Source organism: Apus apus, chromosome 2 (assembly GCF_020740795.1).
Source record: "Apus apus isolate bApuApu2 chromosome 2, bApuApu2.pri.cur, whole genome shotgun sequence".
Taxonomy (NCBI): domain Eukaryota; kingdom Metazoa; phylum Chordata; class Aves; order Apodiformes; family Apodidae; genus Apus; species Apus apus.
In genome coordinates, this window is record NC_067283.1 from 90,376,500 (window position 1) to 90,393,890 (window position 17,391).

Genomic DNA, 17,391 nt, shown 5'->3' on the forward strand with positions numbered 1-17,391 from the left:
CACATTCTTTAATTATAGAAAACACATACAGTGAAAGAACCTTGGAGACTCTGTGACAAGAGAGTCAAGAATAAGGAGACTATTTTAAGGGAAAAAAAAAAAAAAGTGGGGCAGAAAATCTGGAGTATGAAACAAGCAGTTCTAATTATTTTGAGGGTGGTCAGACACGGGAACGGCTTGCCCGGGGAAGTTGTGGAAGCTTTATCCCCAGACGTGTTCAAGGGCAGGTTGGATGGGGCCCTGAGCAACCTGATCTAGTGGGAGATGCCCCTGCCAAGGCAGAGGGTTGGAACTCTTATGATCTGTAAGGTCCCTTCCAACCCAAACCATTTTATGATTTTAACTGTAGACTAACACAGAGTGTAGTGTTATACTCAGAAATTTGTCTAAGGACACAATCTTATTCCATCTTGTCACCAACATCTTTCAGAAGATTTCAAAACCCTTAACTACCAGAAAATGAAGGCTTATTTTTATTATTAGCAGCATTGAAACAGTTATAGAAATCATGCTGCTACAACATAAGGAAAGACTTCTATTCCAGGTATGAAGCCACAGCTATTAAGAACTGACTACACACATTATTACAGGAAAGTCTCAAGCACTTAAACTTAGATTTTCATTACAGAAAGCATTATAAGCAAAGCACAGTCTGTAAAACATTTGTCTATGTGGCTGAAAATAGTATTCTGATCCAAACCAACCGATACTTAAGCTTAGTGCATCACAGGTGAACTATGTATCTAGCATAGCTACTGAGATTAATGTTTAGAGTGAATTCTAAGATAGACAACATCGGACATCATTCAAGATTTGTAATGTCTACAGAAGAAAAACAAGAATTTGAGTATTTACTAGTATAGCTTTATTTTGCAAACTTTTTTATTGCAAATATGAGATAACTTTCAATGAAAGAAAAGCTTGTCCAAAAGTCTATTCTTCAGTGCCACATGAACTTAGCACACCATTTCCGCCAAGGTAGGCACTTTACCGATGTTTAATTAATGAAATATCCTAGGAACTCTTAACTAAAGAGAAAAATGCTGTTTTAACCAACAGCAGCACTTCACCCTCAATTCTAAGGCTGAAATCCAACCAATATCGTTCCTGCCTTAACGTAGCAAATACAATTGTTACCTTTTGAAAACACATGTCAGCTGAACAGGCTATACAGCATGCATAACCAGCTTTAACCCCAAAACAAAGAATGGAAGAACAACTCTGCTCTTTCAACACAACTATAACAAACAGCCTACCTTACTTCATGCATATACTTCCACACATGTAACTACTAGTTAGGACACACACTTCAGAATGAAGCAAGGGACTCACAGCTCAGATACTTACCTTTCAAATTTGGACTCAATATCAAAGTCCTCCACATTCAAAACCAGATCTGTACTACTCTCGGCACCAATATTTGACCGTGTGGTAGTATACACGCTTAACTGAAATAAAAACACAGTACAGAGAAATCAGAGTACGAAAACATTAAACGAAATCATCCGTGCACACAGAGAGCGGATCTCTACCTCAGCTTCCCTAACTTCCCTGGTCACACGACGGTGGTTGCATACGTTGTGAAAGAAGCCAGTGCTCTCAAAATAAGTCTAAAATAGCTTCCGGCTGTCCCGTCCCGTCCCGCCTTCTGGGGGCAGAGACACACCGTAACACAGCCACTGCGGGCGTTTTGCTCGGATGACCTCTTCTGGAAGTTGAAGTCAGGGATTTCCAAGAGAGCCGGGCCGTTTCCCCACTCAGGCTGCTCCATCAGTGCCAGGGCCGACAGACGCAGGAAAACCCAAAAACAAACCCCCCTTTCAGCCCCCTCCCCTTCACCCTGCGCCTCAGCCAGGGCCTCAGGCCCCGGGCAGAGCCCCGGCACCGCGCTCCCCCCGCAGCTCTGCGGCGGCACAACCCGGGGCAGCGCCGGGGCCCGGCCTGAGCGCAGTGTCAGCCCAGCCAGCGCGATCCCGCGGCCGGAGGGGACGGCCCCGGCCAGGCCCTGCCGCCCCCGCCCCCGCCCCGGGGCCGGACCCCCTCGCACCCCGGAGAAGGCCGAAGCGGGGTCCGGCAGGGGCAGCTCCCGCCCGGCTGGCCCTCTCCCCCCGCCGCTCACCTGCAGCTTCGGCCGCCGCGCCAGGTAGGGCCAGACGCACCCGGCCGCGCCGCCGCCGCCGCCGCCCCCCGCCGAAGCCGCCGCCGGGCAGGGCCGCGTGTAAACGATGCCGTACATCACCCAGCAGGTGTGCGCCACGTAGGCGGCGAACACCCCCACCGCCAGGCTGCTGAACGAGCTGCGGCTCAGCATGGCGGCGGCCGCCCCCCCGCCAGCCCCGCGCCGCTCGGGATCAGCCGGGCCGCCCCGGGCCCTCCCGCTGCCGCCGCCGCCGCCGCCGCCCGGGCATCCCCCCCGGCCGCCGTCACGTCCGGCGGGCGCAGGAAGCGCCGCCCCAAGCGGCTGCGGGCGGCGCCCGGCGCTGCGTCACGGCGCGGGGCGGAGGGGAGGCCCGCGGCCTGGGCGTCCGGCCTGTCCGCACCCCCGGAGGGGCCCTCACACCGCCCGGGGCCCGGGAGGTGAGGCCGGGCCGCCGAGGTGCGGGGAAAGGGGAGGACGGGGCGCTGAGGGGCTGGGAGCTAGGAGTTGGGGCAGGGCCTCGGGGGAGCCGTGTCCATCGGCCGGAGAGTCGGGGGGGCGGCCCAGCGTCAGCGATCCTGCCCCGGGGTCAGTCGCTGCCCTCGCAGCTCCGGGTTTTAAAGCTGCTCTCCTGGTAAGGAAGCGTGTCCCGTTGCTGCATGACGGGGAGGGCGTCGCTGAGAGGAGAAATAACTAGGTTAAATCCCAATAATAGAAGATTCACGTATTTCTTACCCAGGGTGAAATGACATGCGTTGTTACCGCTTGCAGATGTCTGTTGTGTCACACAAACCACTTGCATGACCAGCCTGACTTTGGCCAAAGAACATGCTCTAAATCCGCATCCCCCTCGTCACTTGAAAGTAAGCAAAACACCAACAAGCCTTCCCTTGAAATCTTCATGAGGAACGTGTCATTTTTCTGGTAAACTCCCCCAGTGTTTCATTTGCATTAGCACAAATGCTCACATTAATGGTTCACCTGACATCCCCTGGACCTCAGGATGCCTTTTTCCACTCTCTGTTTTAAGGCTCTCACATACGTAGGTGGCTGGAGTCACAGACTCTCTGTTTCCAAGGGAACTAAAAGTAGCCAGAGCGACTTCAATCTAATTCAGCCAGACCTGTTCTCCTCCAGAAAATGTAGGGATTTTCTGAGTCTTAGTAATTTAATATCACTTAAGCACAAAAAATAGAACTGGAATGATTATCCTTGTGATCCTTAGAGAAAACCAAACCAAACCCCAACAGCCAAACCAAAACCTGCTCCCCCTCAAGAAAAACCCAACAACCAACCAAAATCAGACAGCCCAAACCCAAACAAAAAACCCTTAAAAAAGCCCTTGCATTTCATAATCCCACGCCAGGTAAACACTGTTCTCCTACAGGCACTGCCACAAAGAACATACGTCAACAAAGCATCCCTAACCCTATACAGACTCAGTATTGTTCACAGTTACGATATGCATCCTTTCTTGTATACCTTGTTGTTTATAAAAAACATAAACTTTATAGAAAAAAAATAATCCAGAGGAAGGTAAACATTTGTTGTTTCATTTTTAATTTGGCTTCACGCTGAAAATTCAATTTACAAGCTTTTCATAAGGAAAATGTCCAGTTGGGCAGAATGAGCCATGATTGCATACAGCACATCAACACTTGTCGTGTATCATTTAATTCCCTTTTAGGGTATCATCATACAACTTACATAGCATAGTCTAAGCACCCACATCATTTGGCTCAGTTCATCACACGCTAGAGTCCACTTCAACTAACAAGAGAAGAATGCTCAAATTGAGGTATTTCCTTTAAGAACTGACTGATCACTGGTATTCGGAGGTAATGTTAAATTATACTGTTTTAAACATTGAAAAATGTACAAAAACAAGTTCATTTTTAAAAAATATTATCCTTAGTCTTCCATGCATGTTAATAAAAAATATAAAAAACAAATTTGTAGCACTGAAGCTGTACTTTTTGTTCTGCAAAAGTATTTCCACAATTGGAACCACAATCTATACAGTCATCTTTAGTACACTACTTGTTTTTGTTTTTCTGTTACGAAGTATAGTCAGTTCAGTGCAAAGGTAATAGTCTATGTACACATACCACAGGAGCCAAAGGAGGGAGATTTACAGCAGAAAATATGCATTCAGGTTATTACTATCCAGTAGCACTACATATTTTTACAGATTTACACTGCATTTCCAAGGGCTATTATAAGAAAAAGCTTGCAGCCAATATACATCTTTAAACACACCAGGTCTGCTTGCAAAGCCTTGAAATCAACAGAAGTTGCACCACTGAAGGAACAAGCACATAATACCTTGCAAGTGAGTTCCTACAAAACAGCTTCCTGCTTTGTCAGCACAGGTTTTCAACTACATCCTCTTCATGGCAGTGCCTAACTTGGGATTCAGTAGCCATATGAGAAAATTCCAAAATTTGATCATTCAAAAGGTTAACTTTTTTTCTTTTGCAGTTAAATTCTCAAGTGTTTTCAAAAAACATAGCAATATTTTTTCCAAAATATATAAATTATACCCTTTAACAATAATTCAAGAGATGAAACAATTATTCTTTTTCTGAATTATTTCTCAGCTTGTTGGTAACTTAATTTTATTCTTCTGAAAAGTTGAACTAGTACCTGTGATGAAATTAGAAATATCTTGCACAGCCGGAGAGATGCTTGGAATTACAAAAAGGTTTAGAAAGTGGTCCCATTGAACAGATGCCAAATATTTTCAGCCACAACACTGAAGTTGTATAGCACATCAAGGTTAGCAGATGCTTAGTCTTGGTCCTCCTCCAGGAAACAAGATCTATCACTTCTAAAGAAATTTACTTCTATTTCTAATGTTACTGATTTACATGGAGCTCTTAATACCCTTGGAGCAATTTGAGAAAGCAATATAAACAAATCACCAAATGCAAACAACCACAGGGAGAAGCAGCTTCAATGGTTTTTCTTTTTGTCTACGTATATACAATTGCCAAGGAGTGATGTTTAACTTAAGAAATTCTAATCCACATATTTAAAAATACAATTTCATTTTTAGAAGTTTACTTAAAAACTGCTTTTGTAGTCTGCAAAGTACAGCACTTGGTTGCCTAACCCCCCCTTCTTAAATATAAGAAATATTTTGCTTGAACTTTATTATAAATGAAAACATTGGACAAAAATATATACTTAGGGCATACAAGGTCTTTACAAGTTTATTTCTTTACCATTTAAAATACAAAATTGTTTTAATGCTGGATAGTGAATAAAAAGACATGTATTTGGGTTTTCCCCATATACATTCATTGACTTAGAAATAACTCATCATCAGATGAATTTTTCCAGTACCATGGTAGGATGAAAAGTGTCTGAGCTTCGGCTTTCTTCAGTATCCATGCGGAGACTTTGTTTGCTACCCCATTTATAGATGCTGCATTTGGAACTTCGAAGTAAACAGGCACACACTGAAAGTGACAGAGAGTCAAAAGCCTATCCAATTGAACGTTTCATTGTACTACATTTCTAAATTTAAATTTCTTATTGTTCCTAGGAACAAGGAGAATCTCATAAGCTCTTTTCAGCCCTGCTGTCACCTGGACACACCTGCAGCACTTCAAGTGTAGGAAAAGAAAAAGCAATCCTTTACCTGGCAGCAGGCACAAGCTAAAGCAGTACATGGGCCCTTAGTTTTGGGTGGCATTACCAGAACGTGAGTTACACTCACCTGCTGTTTACAGCTCAAGGAGAAGAGTCCATAAATGTCACTTAAGAGGCAGTGAGGTCTCCCTCAGGCTGCAACACACCTACAGATGAACAGACAGACCAAGCAAGAGCTACGGATAGAGAAAATTGAATTCACCAGCCCAAGAGGCAGAAAAGATCCTTCTTTACTGTGGGAAAAGGAGAACTGCGGAGTGAAAGCTTTGCTGCACGCTGGCCTTGATGGGCTTTTCTCATTTTTGTACAGCCAACTCTTTGGCTAAGAACTGGCACTCTCAAGTAACACCCTACTCATAATAATACAGAACATTACAAAAGTAGTCATGACTTTTCTCTTGCTTCCATTATTTTATATCCAAGTGAAAAAACCTGCAACTTAACACTGTATCAACAACTTATCGTACAGCACCTTTTGTGAGATCCCTCAAATGAGCTCTGATGTTCATATGGCTCTGTGCAATTCAGCTCAGAATAAAGTAGCATAATAACTACATTGGTAAAAAAACCCCAACAAGTAAGTTATCCACAGGAATACTCTGCTCTGCCACTTTGCTAAAGAAAATGGAACAAGCAGCCATTTTCATTGTACAACTAGCAAAATTATTTTGCCTAACGAACTTGAAAGACAGCCTCAGCAGAGCGTCAACTGCTGCAAAAAGGTCTCGGCACATTTGACAGCAACATAAACCCTGCATTTCATAAGCCTCTTAAATCCTCTGCTCTCTTTATCACCCACTTCAGTTTAATCCCATTACACATGATGAAGCACACCATACCATCTGGGGAAAAAAGCTGTTTTTCTACAAAACAAATTACCCCTCCATTTGTAGAAGTCAAATTATGATCTTGAAATAAATCTAAAAGGTTTCCTAGGGAAAGAGAATGTCTTAACTTGATCACTGTGAGATGCAGAAAATATTCACAGGTGCAAGTCCAGACACATCTAATGGATAATCCCTTTGCAGCTGCATTCTCTCAGTACTTTTACCTCAGTATTACATAATTTATGCACTTTTTGATCCCAGTGTATTGGTGACTAACATGTATACCCAGTACACTACTTTAGCTGTAGCATAGAATTATGTTTATTCCTCTGAGGTGATGCTGGAGAGTTTTAAGGCCTGAATACTTTTGTAGCATTCAAAGAAAAAAGGCAGGCAGAACAGATGAAACCTCACTGGCTGCACTGCCAAGTGAGCTAGACATTACTTGGATACACGATGCTGCAGTACCTCCAAGAAACTATACTGATTGACGAACAGATGGCTTAATTTCTACCCAGTCGGGACTGCAAAATTACCTGAATGACCATCTCAGTCTTCCTGCTCATCTGTGTAACAGATCCTACAGTTTTGCTGGACTGGTTAATTAATATTAATTAATAACTAATTATCAATGGCACTGATGGTGTTCTTATTGTCCATTTTGAACTGTTGAACCTACTCTTGGTTTTTTGGGGCTTTTTTTGTTTGTTTTTTTTATAAGGACCTAGCCACATTAAGTAATTGAACTTTTCCAAACTAGCTAAACCTGAGATACCTAAAAAGTGCAGGGTTTACCATCTGGAGTACGGGGTTTACAGGGAACTTCTGTGCTTCAATCTGACTTTAGAAGCTGAACTTAAGTTTTGCTAATGTAAAACTCTTGGCCAACATATTTATAATTTCTTAATTCTAAGACAGTCATGAAAGGGCTGCTAGAAAAAACCCAGAGGTTTCACATTAAGCAAAAGAAAGCCTTATAACCCACACTCTGAGCTAAGGGAAAATTGATCTGATTTTGTTAGTTATCAGAATTTTTGAAATTTTTTTTTTCCATCCTAGTTCAGCCCCATGATATGTGCAAATCTGTATTTATATAGTGTTTCTGCCATCATGGGATCTATAGCATGTGGCACTCAGATAATACAGGCTGCAGAACCTGGGTCCATTTTTTTTCAAAATGAGAATATAATATTGAAGGAGTAGAGAGCAGAATGTGACTAAAACAGTTAACAGAAAAAGCTGTATTTACCACATGATAATGTAAACTAGGAAGAATAACTTAATGGCAATACTAAAGATGGCCTTGTAAGGGAGCTCATAAACGAATAAAAATATATCTGCTTTAGGAAATTTATCATGGTATGCAAACATTCCCTCTTCCAGAAAAATGTTCCCTACAGATTATGAATAAAACCATACTCCAACCATGCTTAAAATAGCTAACAAACCCATTCAGTTTGCATTAAAATATTTAAAAAGAGCTGTGTACCAAATTCTACTATTTCCTTCCTGCATCTTTGCCACTAAAGAAGTTGTATCCCATCCTTACTGCACTCATCTCCTTTTCAACCTTTGTGACCTAAGTATTCCGCCTTCAAAGTAGAATTAGCAAGCACACACACAAGCCTGGCTGTTTTTTATCACAGTAAGAGTATTCTGGCTACAATAAATGCATTGAAACATATAGTGTAATTAATTGGTATAAAATTAGGTGTACAACCTAATTTCTCCATAAGGCTTACAAATTGCCTATAAGGCCTTGTAAGTGTATCTGCTTACAGCAGCAGATGCCTGTGAAGTCTGTAATAGCACTTCCTTTACTGTGGTAGAGACAGTGGTTTAAACGTGCTTCCCCAACTCCTAAACATTTGCTTGGTTTCAGGGGTTTTATGCTGTTTGAAGAAATATAAATGAAGGGGGGAAAAAATACATACTTTTTAGATATCTTGGGGTTTGTGATTTTTTTTGGGTTACTTAAAATCCATTCAAAATACAGATACTTGCTTAACCATATAAGAATAGCAAAGCTGTAGCTGGACCTCTCATACAGTACATAAAAATTCAGTTTGATAGAAGAGCTCAACGGGCAAGGGATGGCAGTGTTACGTAAAAGCAGTGAAATGCTCATCAGAAATGTCAAATGCCTTCACACCCTTGCATTTTTTGTGTGATAAATGATAATTAAATTATTGCAAAGAAATGAAGTAATTTCTTCATATGTCTCCCTGTAAATTTAGAGCCTGCTGGGATCACCAGTTAAAACAAAACAATCATTTGTAAAATCTGTTATATTTTAATGGAAAGCATTTGTGTGTCAGTGTTTGGTGAGGGGGAAAGGAAGCTTTCACTTCTGACACTGCAGCAAGCCACTGGAACTTGACTGTTGCAACCCAGCTGGTCTAGCTGGGTGCCTTTTAAAAAGGCTACTTATGTGAAACTACTAAAACACTTCAGCTGTCAGAGTTTGATGGGTGAGTTGTGATGAACATTGCTGCAGTAATGCAATGTGCTGCAGGGCTCAACCCTCAATAAAGTCTGAGTGTACCACCATACAGTTATATGGCTTTTCTATCACTATGAGGCAGTACAATATTGCAGCCTGACCTGAATTACATTAATTCATCTCAGCTTCTGTGACATTATGTGTAATCTAACAACATTTCCATGCAGGCTGATGAGTACTCCATGCTATAATTCATCCTGTTATGTCTCTACCTTGTTTAACAATCTCACAAAAGAGGGAGCATCACCATTAATTACAGAAGCTAACTGTTGGTTTGTGATTTTTTTTTTTTTAATGGTTGCTTCCACCAAGCAAACAATGCTCTGGTCACTGGCCTCCTTCAGCAGCAGTTCAGAACTGCAGTCACTGACACACAGGATTTTCAGTGCCTGTTCACTATGCACTGTTGTGCTTCAGGGCCTGTCTACTGCAGGCTGCAGTGCTGTTCAACCCAAACACTCTGCACAGCAGAGTTGCACACATATAATTAACACTCACCACAATTAGAAAACATCTTCCTCATGAAAACGGATATGAAACCAAATGGTTTTCACAAGACAGATTCCAATTTACATGCACCATTCGTGCAAATAAGGCACACTCATATTCAGCCAACTTCAATCAGCTTTCTTTGCTTTCACAGATGTGGACAGAGTATCTCTTCCCCTACAGCTTCTCTCACCCCAAAGTTGTCCATGGGATACTAAGCTTACCTTTTTCTTCTTTTCAGACATGTGTCTCAGGAATTCTGTCTCATCCTCTGTGCTCTGAAATTCTCAAATTCCCAAGCTCACATATAAAGCAAAAGATAACTACCTTAGCCAACCAGTTGGAGCCATGTGCCATAAAAAGTCTCGTAGAGAAGGTGTGATACACCCAGACTACAGTTCATGTGCCTTCCCTTACATACTGACTAAAATATATGTTACATAATCACAGCAAGTAGACGTCAGGATGTCCTAAGGACACATTCCAATATCCTAATGAGCTTTAAAACACCTCCTGCTATTTAAAAAACTAGCATTTGCTGCAGATTTCCCTCTGCTAAAATTCCTGTCTTTCAAATCTTGTTTTAAATTACTCTAACATGTGGAAGGTTCAAATCTCTAGTTTTCTAATCACAAAACCATCATATTTTAGCACAATCCTACAAATTTAATCATAGAAATTACTGGCAAGTGTTTTTTGTTTCTTTGGAAGCAGAGTTGCCTTTGTGACAGAGTCCTCCTTCCTACTCCTTGAAGCTTTTGTCACATTTTCTAATCAGTGAAGCTCTATGGTTTTAAAATAATTTAAATTTTTCTTGAGACCTCCATTGGTAATTAAGGCATCTGGCTTTACAAAAGAAAAATAAGAAATGTTACTAATACAAGTGTTTCAGGGCTTGGGTTTGGTTTTTTTTGTTTGTTTGTGGTTTTTTTTTTGTTGTCTTTTTTTTTTTTAACAGTTCTAAACTATTTTAAGCTTCATATACATTGTATGCAGCTTATGTAATGTTGCTACAGAGATTTTACTAGCATTTTTTGAGGATGTTCTGCAACTTGTTGATGGCTTGACCTCTGAAGTAACTGCAACCCTTTCAAAGTTGTGCTGATACCACAAAGTTTTCATAGTGTGTTCCATGCCAAGTGGTAGACAGGCTTGATACAAAAAAATCTGTTTCCTGATAAATCTAGATTAAATAAAATTGTGTCAATGTCTCCCATTTAAACGTTGGGTGGACATTATCTGAATTGATTTTAAGAGAAAAGCACAAACAGTTTTGTCACGTACGTGCAAACAGCATGTGGCATGTCAGTTTGAAAAAAATTCATGTTTAATTGCATCTGGAAGATTACAGTAGAAAAGTGTTGGGATGAGGGATAAGGAGCCTTTCCTTTTCATTCTACCATGGAATAGACTGCAAGAGAAACAATGTTGTATTCAACAATAAAAAGAAATCCTCAGCAAGTTTTTGAGTTGTTTCCAATCCCTTCACTGAAACAAACAAAAAAAGGGCCAAAACATGCTTGCCTTTCTCAAGAGAATAATCCCACTGAATCAAGACTGACTATGCAAACATGGACAGCAAAGTTTGGCCCCAAATAAACATCCCCATAACTAGGGAAAACATTAATCACCAAAGTGCACTTAACACCATAGTAGCTACAGTTTCTTTATACATGCACAGTTTGTGCGACACTTTGCACATGAAACTAGCCAATGGAATATAAATAAGTGTGTTGCTTCCTTTTAAATATGAACATTATTAATGAAGCACATTCACATTTTTGCCTTTCAAAGACCTTTTTGAAAAAAAATAAAATCACCTTCCTCATCAAAGTAACCTGAAACGTGTCATTAAATATAGCACATATGATTCAAAGAAAGGTATTAAGGTAAAAGAACTTTCACACACAAAACTGGTAATTGCTGTATAGTTGGAGTGATTTATGAAAATTCCAAGAAAAGACAATCCTCTCACCAGGAGAGGAGGGTAACGGTTGTAGTGTTAATTCACTTTCTTCTGCAGGGGCTTGTTTTTATCTCCAGCGTTTACAGGACTGAAGTCAGTACAGATACCATTAGGAGCAGAAAGAGATGAAGTCTGAAAGTCACTCTCAGCTCCCATCTCATCAACAAAGATATAGCCTTCTGCAAAGAATGGGTGAAATTCAGCAAATCTGTAGAAGTCATCTAAAAAAAAAATTGTTGATACACAGAATCAGCTCTTTGAAACAGAAGGATGCTAAATTTGAATGCTTACACATACAATCACACGACCACTTCTAAGAAAAATAGCAGCCATTAACATGATGCTATCCCTATAGCTTGTTTTAGCTTCTCAGCAGGAGTTTAGCACATCCCTAGACCTGAGATGCTGCAAGGAGTTAGTTTTCTAAGCCCTCCTTAAACCACTTCAAATGAGAGCTCAGCTTGCACGGTAAAGTGGTAAACAGGCTCAGCTTTGCACTAAAATGCAGGAGGAGCACCACATGCCTTGACCTACCATATCCCGCCCTGTTCACTGGGCAGAGGGCAGAAGCCCTCCAACAGCAAGGGTAGCCATTGCTTAAAATCTGGGAAGTCTTTTGCAAACATGTCATTAATGCTTTGCATTCATAATTCTCTTCAACCTAACAGCAGCTGTCATTATTGCCTTCTACTTTTGAGATTTCAGCATTTCAAAAGTCCTGATATTTTAGAGAATAATCTTGTGAGGAGATAATTAATTTGTAACGCATTACAAAAAAACTGATTTTAAATATTGGATACTAATAAGACAATAAAAAGAGCATGATTGGTTCTTGAGGGAGCAGGACATTCTTGATATTAAGTAACAAACTTTTGCATTAAAAATCAGACATTGAAGCCTTGTCACAGTTTGTTCATGTGACTGTTCAGATGTGACATGAACACAAGACACTGTACACGATCCAAGTTCTTAGAAGCTATTCTTACAATGTAAGCTGACACTCAAGTTCACTGTGTTATCCCAGAATAGCTCATGATCAGGTAATGCTGCAAGTTCCCTGGAGAGCAGCACAGGTGACAGCTGAAGTAGCCTTTCAGAGGAGTAAAGCTCAGTTTCTCCTGGCACAACTGGGCTGGTGTGGAAGGAGGGAACTACCACAGTTTTCCCCCTCTGCCACCTTGCTCTGTTTTGAGGTGAGATGTTTTCCTCAACACTGCAAAGGGCATTAGACTGGAGGAAAAGATCACTATAGTAACTTACTCGGGAATGAAGTAATTTTGCTTCTTACCCCTGCTAAGAGGAAAGAGACAAAGAGAAGGGAAGAATTCAAAAAGTTCTTTTATTAAGTATGCGTATGTACTAGAATAACTTCAAGAGGTTTTTCTCCTGCCTTTGCAATACTCTCCTACTACTTGATGCTCTTGATGGAAGCTCTGTGTTCATCCATCTCCTCCAGGTTTTGTTCCTCCTCAGCTACATAATTACTTTAGAGTAGAGGAACTTAACGGGATAATCCTGCGGTTAACACAGGTAAGGATACAACATTTTGATGAACAAGTAATTCTTTCTTCTCTGAACTTTTATCCATAGGGATATTCGTAATACTGCCAATCCCCCCTTTCTTCTTGTTACCAGCAAGCAAGGCAGTCTTCAGAATGCTTTCACAGTCATCATTTGTCTATCAAGAGCAGGTGGAGTGAGTTTACTAGAATTTGTGATACCACCTACAATTCTCCAGAATTGTGTTTTAAGACTAAGAAATCTTGCCTCTCTCTAGATTACAGTAAAGGGGTGAGCTTTGGAAGCAAGATGCGTCTAAACAGTTAAGCCAATAGGACACTTTCAGAAAACTGAAACACAGATCTTTGGCAACTAGTGTAGTCTCAAACATGCAACAAAAATCCAGACTCCTGACAGTTTAGATCCAAGATTATCAAGTTACACAATCTTAATTTTGCTATTGGTTATTCTGCTTACTTTCAACCTGAACTTTTCCTTTGGGGTGAGAAGTCTGGCTTCACAGACTGTGCTGTATGTGCAGCAATTTAGATTTAATACTTTGGATATTTTATTTTTAGTTCTTACAAGTAAGACTTAATATTCCTTCTTCATATTCCAAAACCCTAGAAAGAAGCTTGTGAGCAGACCCCTCTGCTGTGTTTATGCTAAGTAATGTCAGTACTCTTCCACCAGATACATTTCATTTCTCAGAACTTGTCTGAACAATGTCTTCAGAAAAGGTGTAGTCTGCAAGTTTTCCACCTCTGCTTTCTCAGCATTTAAGTGCAGCAAATTGAGCATGTGGAAAGTTGCACATATTCTCATGAAGGCAAGAGATCGAATATTTATGGCAAAAACTTACAAGACAAATACAATACCAAAAGTTTATTTTAATTTCCAATTCTCTACCACAATGCATTTCTTAGGATTAAGCTTTCAGATAGATTAAAATTTCAGTGCAAAGTTTACATGATAAAATGAGCACTTCTCTCAGAAAAAAAGATCCAAGCAAAGTTTCAAAGAAATTATGTAAACACCATCCTACTTTGTGTAGCCTCACAAAAGACTACTCTCAACTACAAGAAACAGTGAAAATGAGAGCTAATAATTTCAGTGGCCACTTGTCCCAGCTGTCCAGATTTTCTTGCGCTGCAAACATACCCTGACCACATAGGGGAAAAGTGCAGATTTAAATGCAACTTAGTACTATTAAAGACGGATATTAAGATATTAATTCTCACATGAGAACTCACATGACCTGATCTGAGTTCACTTGCACTAAATTTCAAATTTAGCTATTGTCAAACAATGATGTCTACCAAAATTAGAGTTCTTCAAGGCTTACCAGCTTAATATTCTATGCTGGTATTTTTGACGCTGGTGACAGGGTGGAAAGGGTGGGGGTAAGAGTTGAGTCACCACGCAAATGAATTGGGAGACAAGGAGCAACAGAGACAGGCAGGAAAAAGACAATAGCGTAGGATGGACACAGAAATGCTGGGAATGTGACAAATGACAGGTACAGAAAGCAAAGGAGTAGTACAGAGGGAATCAAGGAGGCAAGACATAGAACTCAGGATAAAACGGGAGGGCAGTGGCCATGGCACTTATTCCAGTAACATCGTATTGGAGTTTTTAAATATATATATATATATATATAAAATATATATATATACATGCACACACACCCCCATATATGAAATTGTATATATTGAAAATGTATATATACATTGTATCACTGAAACACAGGAATCACCAGTGTAGAAATTGTGATTTACTAACACTGATGTCTTATTTGTAAGATCTATACAAACTGAACACATACTGATTATCCTGAGTATTACTGATTATTCTAGTGGTTTTACTAGAACAGGGCACATCACAAGCACTTCTACTGCGGATATGTAATAAGCTGGCTATCAAGAACTCAGTTCATATTTAAATGATACAACTAAATTTAGGACTTCACTGCATAAAAGATGAAGAATTTGAAGTAACACAGAAGTACTTTGATTCCCAGCATAATCTGTTCACCCAGCTCACACAATTTTTCAAATGCAACTTTTCTTGCCTCCATATCACCTGCATTACAGACTATATATTGAGCAGCCTGGTTAATACCCCTTATTTCTGCCTCCCTGCACGACCCTCAAGAGGGTCAAGAGCTAAGACAGCTTTCTTAAAAATACATATTTGCATACATGGATGTCCCAGGACAGAATATGCTGAAAGAGCTAGTCTAGGTATTCCCTGACCTAATGTAGAAGGGAAAAACCTCTGAAAACATGTAAACCTGACGCTTGTTATTAAAGGTGAAAATCTTCCAATGTTTTTTAAAAAATGTAAATTTACTTTGTCTGCAGTGCTTTTATCATTGCTAAAGTCAACAATTAACTTTAAAAGGTAAAGTTTAATAAAAATATAACAGCTTGTATAGCAACATGAGTTCAGCAACTCTGACATTTGTAACAGTTCAGACCTACTTAAAATGCTTACCATATGTGATCTCTCCTTTTTCTTCTTCATCTACAGCTCTAAAGAGATGCGTAACATTAATCTGTGACACACCCATGGCAGTCTTCAGTATATTAGCTAAATCCTGTTCTGTTACAGTTCCTTTTTCTGACTGGTACAGCTGTGAATCAAGACAGCAAGATAAATAATTGCAAAAGCTGAATGCTAACTCCTTAAACAACATCACATTAAGAAGCTATACAAAATTAAAATTTGTTATTGGAAATTCTAGTCACAGTCAGACTGATGTGATCTACTAGGGATTTTTCATTAGTCTGGATAAAAGACAGCATTAATTATTAGCTCACCTGTGTACACTTAGAAAGTAAATCTTGCTATCTTCAGAAAAAACAATCTGGTTCACATGCCTAACCACTGGCATTTCAGTGATATACAGAGACAAGACTGTTTAACACTAACATGTTTTGCAGATACATAACTGAGAATAACTTTCAGTCCATAGAGCTAAATGTCCAAACTCCAAGAAAGCCTGTGGAATCAGCAGAGGTCAGGCTAAAGCAGACACCATTTCTATTTGGTCACGAGAAAAACTCAAGATTCTTATGACCAACATCCAATTGATTTGACAGTCAGTTTGCATAAAATGCCTACATTTAAATGGTGTTGTAATGATCGGGAGAATTCTGCCTTATTATGTGACAGACCTATAATTTTCTACAAATACTTATTCAAAATTATAAAAAACAATAATTTGCATATTGTTAAGTCCAGAAGCTAAGAGTTTCCTCACAGAAAGAGTTAGATTTACTACTGACTAGGAGACTAACAACTAAAAATAATTATTCATAGCTTAATTCTATCTTTGTACAGGTACAATATTTTTCCCTGCAAAAAGGATCCAAGTATTCAAAAACATCTGTAACAAATAAGACTTCATTAAGCTTTCTAAAACAACTCAATTTGCCTGTACAATGGAAATTGACACAGAAAAGCTTCTGAAATGTCCTTGTCTCATTTTCAAGCGTGACAACACTGCAAATATTGAATCATGTAAAAAATGCTATTTTTGAAACTTCATTTTAGCTCCTCTACATCATTGAGAAGGTGGGAACTGATGAGATTGAACAAAGCAGGCAAAAGGATGTATTTTTCAGAAGAGCAGAAGTTGCTGCCATGAGACAGCACACCTCAATGGAATAAAAGAGGTCAGTGGAATAAAAAAAAATTTGAAGTACCGTAGAAGACAAGATTCATGCCCAAATCAGGGACCTTGCCTTCTCCTCCCTAGAACCTAACTTGCACACTGTGTCATTAGGAGTAGAGGCAAGGACGAAGACACTTGTTTAATAAAACCTGCTATATTCTCACAGATCAAGCAATCAAAAGGTGATGCCTGGTAGGGTTCACAAGCACCATCTTGGCAAGCTTTACAACACCCTTTTGTTTAGGAAGCAATTAGGACAGGTAGTATTTAGACTGGAGTGCTACTGTTAAGACTTAATTTCCATAATTCCCCCTTCTCTTGTGATTGCCCACTGCTTTAGAACTTTGGTGGCTCATTAAATCCTACTTTTTATATTCTTGCATCATACACTAAACCCTTCCACTTTGAAAGCTTGTTCAGCTACATGAAATGTTGCACTTGATCCCTGAAAAAAAATTACAAGGTACTTTGCAAAAAAACAGCACATGGCAGAGGACAGCAACTGTTCCACAGTCACACATTCATTAAGTGGCTAGATCAGATCCTTCAGTGAATCCCAGTAAGCTGTATGAATATCTTACTGTACATGAACCCAGGAAAGGGAGGAGGAAGAAAGGATTTAAAAACAAAGTT

At 40.0% G+C, this 17,391-nt stretch overlaps 2 protein-coding genes across 3 annotated transcripts in view; both read right to left on the bottom strand.

Annotated features, from left to right (window-relative positions):
• Positions 1-2,399, bottom strand: part of CLPTM1L (CLPTM1 like) — a 30,298-nt gene extending 27,899 nt beyond the window's left edge. The window contains exons 1-2 of the mRNA XM_051609654.1: positions 2,120-2,399; positions 1,348-1,448 (exon numbers count right to left, since the gene is read on the bottom strand). Of these exons, the coding sequence (XP_051465614.1) occupies positions 1,348-1,448; positions 2,120-2,311 (293 nt within the window). The 5' untranslated portion in view covers positions 2,312-2,399. The remainder of the gene's footprint in view (positions 1-1,347; positions 1,449-2,119) is intronic.
• Positions 2,400-3,680: 1,281 nt separating this feature from the next.
• Positions 3,681-17,391, bottom strand: part of LPCAT1 (lysophosphatidylcholine acyltransferase 1) — a 63,997-nt gene continuing 50,286 nt past the window's right edge. Inside the window, exons 13-15 of one of the 2 annotated variants that reach the window (XM_051609655.1) lie at positions 15,576-15,714; positions 11,589-11,800; positions 5,571-5,601 (exon numbers count right to left, since the gene is read on the bottom strand). In XM_051609655.1, coding sequence (XP_051465615.1) covers positions 11,616-11,800; positions 15,576-15,714 — 324 coding nt within the window. In that variant the 3' untranslated portion in view covers positions 5,571-5,601; positions 11,589-11,615. Of the gene's footprint in view, positions 5,602-11,588; positions 11,801-15,575; positions 15,715-17,391 lie in introns of both variants that reach the window. The other variant, XM_051609656.1, reaches the window with a different exon arrangement.